The sequence below is a fragment of the Sander vitreus genome, chromosome 2 (genome assembly GCF_031162955.1).
Source record: "Sander vitreus isolate 19-12246 chromosome 2, sanVit1, whole genome shotgun sequence".
In the NCBI taxonomy this organism is placed as follows: Eukaryota; Metazoa; Chordata; class Actinopteri; order Perciformes; family Percidae; genus Sander; species Sander vitreus.
This window is the reverse complement of record NC_135856.1, coordinates 19,472,533-19,484,950: the sequence shown is the minus strand read 5'-3', so window position 1 is coordinate 19,484,950 and position 12,418 is coordinate 19,472,533. Positions and strand designations below refer to the sequence as shown.

Below are 12,418 nucleotides of genomic sequence, written 5' to 3'. Positions count from 1 at the left end.
ACAATATTTTACCCACTGCACACCTAGCTGTTTTGGATGATTTTTTGTGATAACACCAACAGAACAAACTTTATTATTTCCAACCAGAGCACACACATGGAGAGTGAACACAAATCTAAAAGAAACTAAGGACCCAGAGAGTAAACCAATGCATTTCTGCAACACTCACAATGTAAATGCTGCCCTGTTACTGGGGGAGGGTGGGAATGGGGCTCTGAGGGGGAATGAAGCTGAGGAATGATCGGCCATTCAGCTCTGGTCTCCTTCGGTTGGATCTAATCATTGGTCACTTGGCAGGAGCCTCCTTGAGCCGCCTACTATTATTGGTCTCCTGGCTGTGGTAGTCCAAAGCTATCACTCAAAACTCTCCGGCACAGCTTTACGGCTCTACGGCACTCTAGACACACACACACACACACACACACACACACACACACACACACACACACACACACACACACACAAACTCAAACACAAACACACACACAAATACACAAGCACATAAACACGACATTCAAGAAAATGATACCATGAAATCCCATTCGCACATACTTTACACTCAATAATCATCCAGTTTATGTGCATTCACATATACCAGCATGCATGCACAAAAGCACACGTACACATACGCAAAAGGCAGCATGCAATCCCATTTAAGCACGCTTTTCACTTTATAAGCATTCAACTACACACACACACACACACACACACACACACACACACACACAAACTCCCACAAATACAAATACAGAGCCAAATAAAAACTGGTAGCAGTCATCTGGGGAGAGTTGTCGTAAAAAGATTTTAAGGGGCCAGAAAGTGAAACATTATCTGTTTGGCCTGTCTGTGATGATCAGCTTATCTCTCATGACTGATGTTCATCCTCCAATGGCCTTCTTTCAAACTCTCTCCCTCCTCTCTCTCAGTTTTTTCTCTTCCCTCTGTTCCTCTCCACCCGCAGTCTCCCCTTTTCTCACCAGTCTCCTTCCCAACCTCAATTTCCTGCTCCCCATCCCTGCTATTATACTGTGACACACAAGGGAATGTGTTTGTGTGTTCATGTAACGGTGAGACTGTGGCTGTGATTCCCTGAGGTGGAGACCTGCAGGAATGAGCCATTGCTCTATATAGGCTCACAGGCATACACACATCATGACTTGTGCAAAGCCCACACACACACACACACACACGTATATCCACTATACATTCTGCATGCATACACACAAAAATACGAGGGACATACTTTGATTCAAGTCACAGCCCCTTCATGACACACAGACAAAAACACATGCACACACACTTACACATGCTCACTGCCTGTTTCCGTTGTGTAATCACAGTGTTGGTTTGTACTGTAGCTGCAGGCGAGTCTGTCCTTGAGACTCAGAGCAGGCTCAGACTGGCCAAGCAAATAATTACCTCTCCACATCAACACTTCGGATCTTCCCAACATATGAATGAGAAGGAGGGAGTGTGTGTGTGTGTGTGTGTGTGTGTGTGTGTGTGTGATTGCAATTAAATTGATTTGGAGGCACACTATTCAATGTTATTGAACATAAATTAATTTTACATGGGTGGAAGGAGACCCAAGGTATTAGCATGTGTTTATAAGTGTGTGTGTGTGTGTGTGTGTGTGTGTGTGTGTGTGTTTGTGCGCGTGCGTGTGTGTCTATCTTTGTGAGGACCAATTTTAGTTTTAAGGTGCTTACACGCCAACCAGACGGCCGACCGTCGGCAGAAAAGGCAGTTGGACTGATCAGTCGGGTCCCCGAAGTCCAAAAAATGCCTCAAAACACACTGAGGCGACGCCGACTTGAGTGTACGCTCTGCGTGTGCGCGAAACGTAATACGTCTCCATAGCAGCAGGCAGCGCTTCTCTGTATTGTTTCTATTAACAGTCTGATTGTTTCCCAGAAAATGAAAACCGGCAGCTGATTGGACGAACGCGTCACGTGGGTCTTTTTTCTCCGGAAATTCACAGCCAGACTGTCATGGCGGCTTGTTCAGAATACGATCTCATATTGTACTAAAATAGTTCCCCGAAACGTGTTTCTGAAAACATTTTAAGCGAGAAATAGGCCATGCAGTTGCTGAATCTGTCTTCATTTCAGATCAACAAAGATCCGTTAAAAAGATTTTCGTCAGATTTTGAGCGGCTCATCCACTCGCCATTTCCGGGTGATCCCCGGCTGCCCTGTCTCCGACTGAACATGTCGGGTCGGCCCAAATGAAGGCCGACGGCTCCTCCTCCGACGGGCGACGGCACGGGACACACCGAACAGACTCGAGTCACCGACCTCGCCAGACGGTCCGATGGCCGATAATCGGCTCTGTGTGTCAGCGCCCTTAGACTGCGCATTGGGCTCTATCTGCATTTAGGGTGTGTTTTAGATCCAGATGGACTATGTTGTCCCAGTTTTGTGAGAAGTAACTAATAGAATAGATGAAACAATGAAAGAAACTCAACATCAGTCATCAGCCAATTTTAAGATTCTTCATATTGCTGCTCTTTCCCCACCCTCCCTTTTTTCATCATATTCTTGTGGCATCAGACAGAAAACTATGCATTAAAGTTCACAAGGATTCAATCTCACCACAATAAGAGCGAACGGTTTCTCAGCCCACTGAACAGTGGAGCGACAAGTCCATTTCTTTAATGCCGGTTTTTCTTTTCTGTTCCCCCTTTGATCACATCCTGTAATAAACTCCTCTGTCCATTTACTAATTTCCTCCTCCACTTCTCTCCCAACCATTACCCTTGTTCTCTCATTTCTTTTGCTATACTCCCCCCCCCCTATTCTCTGTGAGAAAGACCTGCATTAATTAGGTGTCTTGTGTGTGTGACTAGTAGGAGGTTTTTGAGCACAGGGACAGCAGACTGTAATGAGTGGGAGGGAAAGCAAGAAAGACAGACATTGAGTCAGAGAGAAGAAAAACGAAAGCCTGTGTGATCCGAGAGATGGGAACAAGGATAAGAAACACCCAAACTGCCCACAATTACATCCACGCTTTTCCCTGACTGAGGGAGGCACATGCACATTTTCTATCTGATCATATATTGAAGCAGAAACCTTCCATCTGGCTCTCTCTGCACAGAGTCTCTCTGAGACTTTGACACACTTTTACTGCCATGTTTTATTCAACACAAACGTAGAGAGAAAAATATGTCATTTCCCTACAAGGCAGAGAAAGCACACACACACACACACACACACACACACAAAATGCGTAATGGCTAATGGTCTGGCTTATAGTTCTGGTTCCTCTGATTGCCCAAGAGTAGAAAAAAAGGGAGGGAAAACAGATGATGCAAACTGCCAAATTTAACCACATTTGTCAAGCTGTGCATCTATTTAGCAATCCCAGAGGATGAAGAGGAGGATGATGATGATGGGAGCAGTTGTAGCTGAAAGGCAATGGCTTCTGGCTCTCATCCAGTCTAATCATACTCCTAGTGATATCAGCTCCCGCCCAAACACATACACCAACGTATACATCTTTTGCGAGCAGAGGCAGCCATTAATCAGCTGGGGCCAGACATTTGGCCTTGTTGTGTGCACCTGTTCAACTCTGACATGTAATTATGCTGCTGCAGGACAAACAGAAGTTTGTGAGAAGATGTTATGAGATTATATGACCCCCGACAAATCGCAATGCGCCCTTTAGCACCAGCAGCAAATATAACAATGGCTACTTGAATCCGTCCAACAATATCAACAATATATTTACTGCTAAAGAATATACCTCCTTATTGTTTTCATTACAGCCCATCTAAAATGTAGCAGCAAGGCTCCTCACTGGTACCAAGAGGGATAACCCTTTGCATTGCTGCTCTCAGACTGTGGAACATCTCATCCTTCACTGTCAAGTCTTCTCCATCTATTGCCATTTTTAAATCTCATCATCACAACTTCACGTCATACTTAACATTACTCACTCAGTTTTATTTTAATCAGTAAATCAACACAGCCTGATTAAATGTTTTTGATTTTTCAGCACTTTGGTCAGCATGTTTTGTTTTTTTTGTGTTTAAATACTCTTTAAACACACTGACTTGACTTGATTAAGCTCAGCCTTAAAGGATACATATTATGCTCATTTTCAGATTCATGCTTGTATTTTGGGTTTCTACTAGAACATTTTTACATGGTTTAATGTTAAAAAAAAACATAATTTTTCTCATATGGTCTATCTGAATATACCTGTATTGACCAGTCCCTCCAGGATTTCGCGATGTTGCGATCGCCCGCAACTTCATTGCAACAAACATACAAAAGACATCGCAACTTTTATCGCAATTTTTTACAAAAGCTCCCACGAAATCAGGCATTTTGGGCCACAACAATCTCAAAAAAAGGCCGCGAAATCCTGGAGGGACCCTCTAGGCAGACCACAAAAACTGACTGGGTTGTCTTATTTCACAGTTTGTGGGTTGGTAGACACTCCAGATACCTAAATGTATGTGCACACTGAAAAAGTTTTTCATGATATGTCCCCTTAAAACCTGCAGAAACAGATTCTTTTTTACATACTGTTGTCTTTTTCTTTTTTTTTTTTTCTTTTTTTTTCTTTTTTTTAACACGTGCAGATACAGAGCAACATTTGCATTAATTAGGCATAGTCATTTGGTCCATTGTTAATATGAAAATATTAATTAGAGCAGGTTTAAAGACCAAAGTCATCTCCAGGAGAAGAGAAAGTCAGGAGATTAAGATAGCTACCATCAGCACAAAGAGATGGTGCAATTATATTTTATGGAGGAGCAGTGTAGAGTTACGCTAAGTAGGTGCTGGTAGATTTGAAAGAGCAAACGAGAAAAAAAGTACACTAATAACCCACCCACTTATTTTTTAGATGTCAGAATTGCTCACAGCAAGAATCCCATATTTACATAAATTACACCTCAGTGTGCAAAATGACACAAACGATCACTATTCCTTCTGTTTGTGTGGTTGTGTGTGTGTGTGTGTGTCTGTGTGCGCGCGCATGCAGCTTGGGTCAGGTTGTTTGCTGCTGCTGAAATCGCTGAGGCATGAAGTTTGCAGCTGCACACAACAGGAGATAATACACATCCTGAATTATTGATGGACATGAAAACAACTATTTTTTTTCTTTCTACTCTCTTTCTCCGTCAGTAACTGTCTCTCTTCCTCTCTCTCTTCCTTTCTCTCCGCCCTCACCCATTTGGCAGTTTAACAGCTCTCTAATGACACTCAACTGGTCTCTCTTTAGTTTGCAAGCACATACATCTGCACACACACGCACGCACGCATGCATGCACACACACACACACACACACACACACACACACACACAAAATATTATCTATTCTTAGGTATAAAGCAAGTGTGTTTGCTCTTGCATGATGCACTCAGGTCTCTCTGCAGGGCAGGTGGCAGGTGGAAGAGAGCAAAGTGCTTGCTGTACAATTCGTCAGCTCTCTCTCTCTCTCTCTCTCTCTCTGCGTCGTTGCTCTTTTTCCTATTTTCCTACTGACATTCTTTCTCCATTTCTGTCCATCTCCACAAACCACATTTTTCTGTTATTTTCTCTTTCTGCATTTCACCTCAACGCTGCAGTGCCTTCTTATCCTGTTCACTCTCTTCCTAATTTGGCTGAGTGTTGAGAGAGGAGAGGAAGTAGAAAACACGAGGGATAGAGTGATGGAAAGAGAGAGAGGGAACATTTCCGGCCAAATAAAGAGGTCTTAATAATTTACTCTGTAAACTGTTTTGCCAGTTGAGGGCAGCAGAAGAGGCTATAAACAGTCCCGCCAGGAAATCGCGATGTCGCGATCGCAACAATGCACCCGAATTCAACCCATCACCGTGAATTCAGTGCGACTCGCAATTCTGACCAATCACCGCAACTTTACCGCAAATTTGACCAATGACTGGAGTTTCCAGCGACTTCAACCAATCACAGCAGTCCCACGTGCCAGACTTTGCGTCAGCATGTGACACTGAGAACCACTGACCAAGCAGGAGTGAGAACGGGTTGACATAACAAACGTACATCGCCGAATTAATTTCCTTGTTTCTGATATGAAGACGAGACGTGTGTAACTCTAACATCTCACATTTACCAACAAAACGTATAGCGAAAGACCGTGCAAAACATTTCAGACCGTCCTTCCAACCTGTATACATTTTAACATCAAAGTCCGCTGTAACGATTTTTCACTCTGAGTCGCTGAAAGCTGCTGCTGTTTCTTGTCGGTTCTCTACAGCGGGTGGTTACTGCTCAGTTACCCCCGCGACTGACGCGCACACACACAGGAACACACACGGTGGAGGCAGGAAAAACAGAGATGAGACGTACACGATGACCTAAATTGAGGACAGCTACGCTCGTTATTGTAAGTGCAATGATAAGTTAAAGTCCAATAAGTGAAATCGCAATTTTATTTTGCAATTTTCACTGTCTCTCGAAACTCTCAAAAATACAAAAGACTTTGCAACTTTTAGCTACATTTTTTACAAAAGCTGCCACAAATTCAGGCATTTTGGGCCGCAACAATCTCAAAAAAAGGCCGCGAAATCCTGGAGGGACTGGACAACATTGACATCTGTGTGTTGCCGTTCTCAAAATCCCATTCAACTTCAAGCTAGCAAGCCACACGCTGAAAATGGCAAGTTTTGAAGAAAATTTTGATCGTGCAATAAAGCAGGCCTGCTTGGTTCTTTTGGGGAATGATTGTAAAGATTTACAAAAATATGTTTACGGCATTTACTATCTAACTTGGACGTTTTGGTACTGATTGGAGAAGATTGCTATGGACAAAATACACACCGCGATACACTGGTAAGAGCAAATTAAGTTTAACCATATATCCAGCTAATTTAAATAGCACATGTTACTGTATTGTGTCAACAGTTAATATTTTATGTTTTTTACGTTTTCTTTTGCGGGGTGAAAATGTTCCACCACAACAAGTTCCTTCCCGGGAGTATTTTGCAGAGCCACCAGCGCTGCGTCTGGAGCTTAGCGCCACCCAAGACGAATGCATTTCTTTAAACCATTTACAAACAACCTCCTATCCCAGACCTTACTCCACAGCCTGTGATGATACGTCTGGCAATGCAAAACAAAGCTAGTTAATATAAGAATATTAATTAATGCACATCAAGGTTCACCATCATTTTGTCATATTAAACACCTCTCCATATTCCATATAACACAAGGATAGATTTAAGTCACTTTTGTGGGTTTTCTATTTATTTATTTACATTTCCTGAAGGCATGCACTATCATTAACCTTAATGGATACAGGTCTCAGCCCACACCTTAACCTAGCCGTCATTTCTGCCAGACTGCTGACTAATGACAGGTAGAAGGTGCCTGAAGCCTGAAGAGAAGGTGATGAACACACGCGCGCGCACACACACACACACACACACACACACACACACACACACACACACACACACACACACACACACACACACACACACAAAGATTCTACGGTTATTCGAGGCAGCACTCTATCCAGCAAGCTCTCAGATTGGTTGGTCCAAGGAAGGTCACCTTACCACCTCCTCCCACCGATCATTGATCCATAAACCTATGAGACAACAGAGGGACACAGAGGGAACAGAACGGGCATATACAGAGAGAAATCGAATGAGACAGGTAAAAGAGGAGAAATAAAATGTAATCAATGAATAATATAATAGATAGATAGATAGATAGATAGATAGATAGATAGATAGATAGATAGATCCTTTATTAATCCTTTGCAGGAAATTACAGTGTCACAGCAGCTTCAAGACAGACATAACACCACCATAATAGCGATCAATAAGTACAATTCTGGCTGCTCCTATGCCTGAATGTCAGCCCAATTATTAAACCAATCACGGCCCACCAGTCACAATCTTAAAGTAATTAGTCAGCCAGTCAACACTAGATCAATTGTTCATCGATTCTTCACTTGGTGTGAGTGTCGGAAAATGAAGCCTCAGTTTTTTATTTTGGCCGTTCTAAAGAAGAAAGAAAAGAGACAGGATGGGCGAGAAAAGGAGCAGCCAGCATGAGGCGACCCTCTCCTTCACATGTTCAGCATCAGTATCTTTTGATTATTCCTTTTGCTGCTGGCAGTATTATCACACCTGTATAACCAGTGACCAAATACACATCTGAAAATGCATTATTGAAAAGGCAAAACTGCCTCTTAAATGCTTTCAGACATTTTTGCAATGACATCCTTCATACAGAGAGAAAGATTACCAGTAGACCACAAATGAGTAAATGCAGGAAATCACTGGAACAGAAGTAGATGATCGGCAAACTGAGAGGAAATGAGTAGCACAAACAAATTAAATGACAAAAATAACTCAATCCAAAAAAAAGTCTTGTATTTTCCAAACATGGTCTTATTCACATAATTGTGTCCATCTTGACTACTGGGTCATGCTTATTTTCCACTCCCCACCTCCATTGTAAGGACTCGGAAAACACAGACTCCAGCAAAACAATGTATGTCCTAAAGCTTTCCAGATAAATCTCAATGTTACATAAATCAAAATTTCAAACGCTCATCTCTAAAAACGGCTGAATATACATACAGAAATCAGCCTCCTGGATTAACTTTTATTGCAGCTTGCTGTATATGGATCTACAGGGGCAACTAGCCACAAACCAAACAGCTGCATGTTTATCTGAACACACTGATATCTTTACATGTGTGAGGGTGTGGGACGCTGTTGATGTAGCATCTGTGCATGCTAAGAAGTAGCAACTGAGATCAGGTTTGTTTCTGTTATTGTCCTCTAAGGACATAAAAAAGTGCAATAGCTGGTTATTCCGTGGAATATTGCAAGAATGACTTATTCCACTTTGATAGCTGACTATTCAAATCAGAGTACACAGTTGAGGAAATAGACAAATCGAATTGAGGATTAAAGACAAAGAAAAGCAGCAGAGGACCATCCTGCAAGACAATGTACCAGAAATGTACAATTTAAGTTTATTTGGGAAGCTTTTGGAAGCTTTCATTGTTTGCTACGATGTACACGTTTAGCATGACCCACAGTCAGAATGGTCACAATTATAAGAATTGAAATTTTCCTTTAGAGAGTATTTAAGGATGGTTTGAAATTATTCTCATGCTTAGGTTACTTCCATTTAAACCCCTAAAACTGTGGACTGTTTGGCTTAAAACATCCAAAAGGAAGTATGTGGCTAAGTGCAGGATAAAAGGAAGATAAGATAAGATTTAGAGGTTGTGTTACCGATGACAAGGAGGAACAGATAGGAGACCTTGTCGGGAATTACTGGAAAATGGGGGGGGCATTTAGAGGACGCTAACGCTGCAGCTTATCATCTCATAACTGGCCCTTGGTACTTCATATTTTAGCATGAGGGAGCTTGCATCTGGTTTATTGAGAGAGTGAGAGAATGAATGAACTCATCGGATGACAGAAGAGCATGTGTGTGTGTGTGTGTGTGTGTGTGTGTGTGTGTGAAGAGAGTCTGGAGATGGGTGATAAAATGTTAATCAACCTGTAATGGCTTGAATGTTCTTGCTGATGTATGATTACAATTATCCACTCCCAAAACAAAATAAAACTAACAATATAGAACTAACCTGCATCCTCTGAATCATAGGACATTTATTTTATCTAAAGAACAAAACAAGAAAAAGCCAATGTCACTGAAATGTCAAATCTACCAACTGGCTTTCTCCGAAAACACCTGCTTGCTGCTCCTTTTCTAACACACTCATGAATAACATTATCCTAAAATAAAATTCCTAAAATAACATTTGCTCTCATGCATGAGAAACTGTGTTTGTGTGTGTGTGTGTGTGTGTGTGTGTGCTGCCTTCCATTACAACATCAGGCTAATTTTATTCTCATTGTACAAGCTGCTCTACAAGACGTGACAAGAATATTCAGTTCTAGAAATACCGCACAATTTAAAAACCAGGTAGAGAAAGAAAGAGAAATGTTGTGTTCATCTTTATCAAGCTTTTACAGTGTATGCTTAACAAGCTCTACAAATAGCAGGGTCATCACAGCACAAATAATGCATACAAACCTCCACAAAACAAAACCACCAGCAAGGCAGACCACTGAGAGTGACATACATTAGATCATCTGTACCCTCTTCATCCACAAACAGTGACTCATTTCAGACTGTAGTGAAATTTTAACTCAAATCACTCCATGATGCTATTTAACTACTACATGGAACTGGCTCAGGTGTTAATATGTGACTGAAGTGGGAAATATCAGTCAAGTGGTCTCTCATAACTCTCAAAATCTTAATTCTCTGAAGCTGTGTCACAGCTGGTGAATTCCAGCAACTGAGGGAGGAGGACTCAAATGCTGACAAACACACAGCAGGCAAGCAGGTAGGATGAAGTTAAAGGTCAGGAACAGGCTTACATGTTGGCAACAGGTTGGCAGTCCGAACAGTAAAACAAATCCAAGAGGTCAGGTCCAGTTCTGGTGAGCAGGTTAGGTATAGGCAACAGGTAAAAATCCAGGAACAGGTAACTGGTGACTTTAGATTTAGGTTCAGGTACTGATGGCAGGAAAGCAAAAGCATAAGCAACACTGACAATGTGGAAGGGAAGGAGTGGAAATGGGCAGCTATATATATATATATATATATATATATATATGGTGCGTTCAAGTTGAACTGGGAAGTCAGAATACCCGAGTTCCCAGTCGACCTCAGACCTTAGACTTAGGTAAATGGAACGCAGCAATACACTGCAGACTAAGGAGGGAAATGAGGAACAGGTGAGCATCTAGGCGGGGAAGGTCAGGTGATGGAAAAGTTGGGAAAGGGGTTACTGCAGGGCAGAAGAGAGATTGGACCTGCAATGATAGGAGGAAGATGGCAGGGGAAACACAGAGCACACAACAGGATGAATACTAGGAGCTGGCAAGAGTTACATATGATCACCTTATAAAGTTGTTGTGGTGAACGTAGTCTTGCATTGCCACAGAGCTGTGGAGGAAGGTCTGGCTAGTCCACACAACATTCTATGATAGGAGAAAAACATGCTCTGGTTAATTGGCATTTCTTTAAACCAATCACTATCGTCATGGGCGGCAGGTACGGTTCCTCTGCAAAATAGCCTCGGGAAGGAACTTGTTTTGGTGGAACATGTACGTAGGGAGGTGAGCTCTGGAATTATAATGGCTGTCGAGTGTGTGAGGAGAATTTTACTCAAAAAAAAGATACATATAATTTGATTGTCTGTTCTAGCTCGGAGGATGTTTCCTGAATCGACCGGAGTTTAGAGTACCAACATAAGGAAAGCGGAAGATTAGGGACATCCGGACGAAAATGAGGGACATTCGGCGGAACCTATGACGGCACCGGAACAATCCCGTAAATGAAACGTCGTTGATATAAACTATGGCGAACATGAAACCAAACAGTTGCCTATTTATCCATCCAGCAAACAAGTAGCAACATCAGTGTTTATTTAAAGTTATATTATGTAACATTTCTGCATTAAAATGTCTAACAACTACTAGACCTATATATTTTGTTGAGTTGTGAACTTACATTATCCCAAATGTTTCAAACAATCTTCAAACCCAGAGTAATCTATAATTTTATTCAAATTACAGTCTGTAACGTTTAGCTGCTTATCAATGGCGTGGCGTCATATCCCCTTTGCGCATACATCAGCGCTGTGGTTGTCTGCCAGAATCTGTCATAAATTTGTGTTTTATCCAGTTTTTAAGCCACATGTTTACGATACACTTTAGATCTTGATCTTTTTTAACCATATATTTTAAACAGATGAAGAATTTTAGTCATCGGACATCTGGATCTTAGATTATCAGAGAAACAAGCTGAGCAAACGTTAGCATCAGCTCGGCTCGCAGCCATTCTGATGACGAGCCAAAGAAGAAGTGAAAGGGGGGAGAGAGGGGGAATGACATGCAGCAAAAAAAACGGTAACTACCCTTCTGAAAAACAGTAACTAATCATTCGTTACTCTTTCAAAAACCTATTTTTTTTGTGTACCTTATTGTAAAGTGTTACCAAATACAGAAACAACAAATATAGCACTGAATGTTGAGTGAGTTTATCCTTCTAATAAATACTCTGAATGGTTCTGACATTTATGTGTATAGAATAAAGGGGCTATATTTCTTTCTCAGCTCTTATAAAAAAAGGAACTATTACTTTTACTCCTGAGGGATCACTCCAAAGACTTTTGGATTGCTTATTTCAATGAAAGATTGAATGTCTGGTCTTACTAACTGATGTGGGTATATAATACATCTATTTATCATGGATTTTATTGAGCTCTTATGTTTGTATGTTTTTATTGTGTTTTTATTGTTTTTATGATGCATTTTTATTACATCCCTGCCTGCAAGCATGCTTTCCCTTTCAGTACAATAAAAGTTGATGGTGTGAGTTGTGACCAATAAAGCACCAA

At 41.5% G+C, this 12,418-nt stretch overlaps 1 protein-coding gene across 2 annotated transcripts in view; it reads right to left on the bottom strand.

The window, feature by feature from the left end:
• The window catches only part of klhl5 (kelch-like family member 5), a 49,534-nt gene that overhangs the window by 30,289 nt on the left and 6,827 nt on the right, over window positions 1–12,418 (bottom strand). The window contains exon 2 of one of the 2 annotated variants that reach the window (XM_078259952.1): window positions 10,918–10,997. The exons of the other annotated variant lie outside the window; for it this stretch is intronic. Within the exon in view, the coding sequence (XP_078116078.1) occupies window positions 10,918–10,952 (35 nt within the window). The 5' untranslated portion in view covers window positions 10,953–10,997. The remainder of the gene's footprint in view (window positions 1–10,917; window positions 10,998–12,418) is intronic. 2 annotated transcript variants of the gene reach the window in all.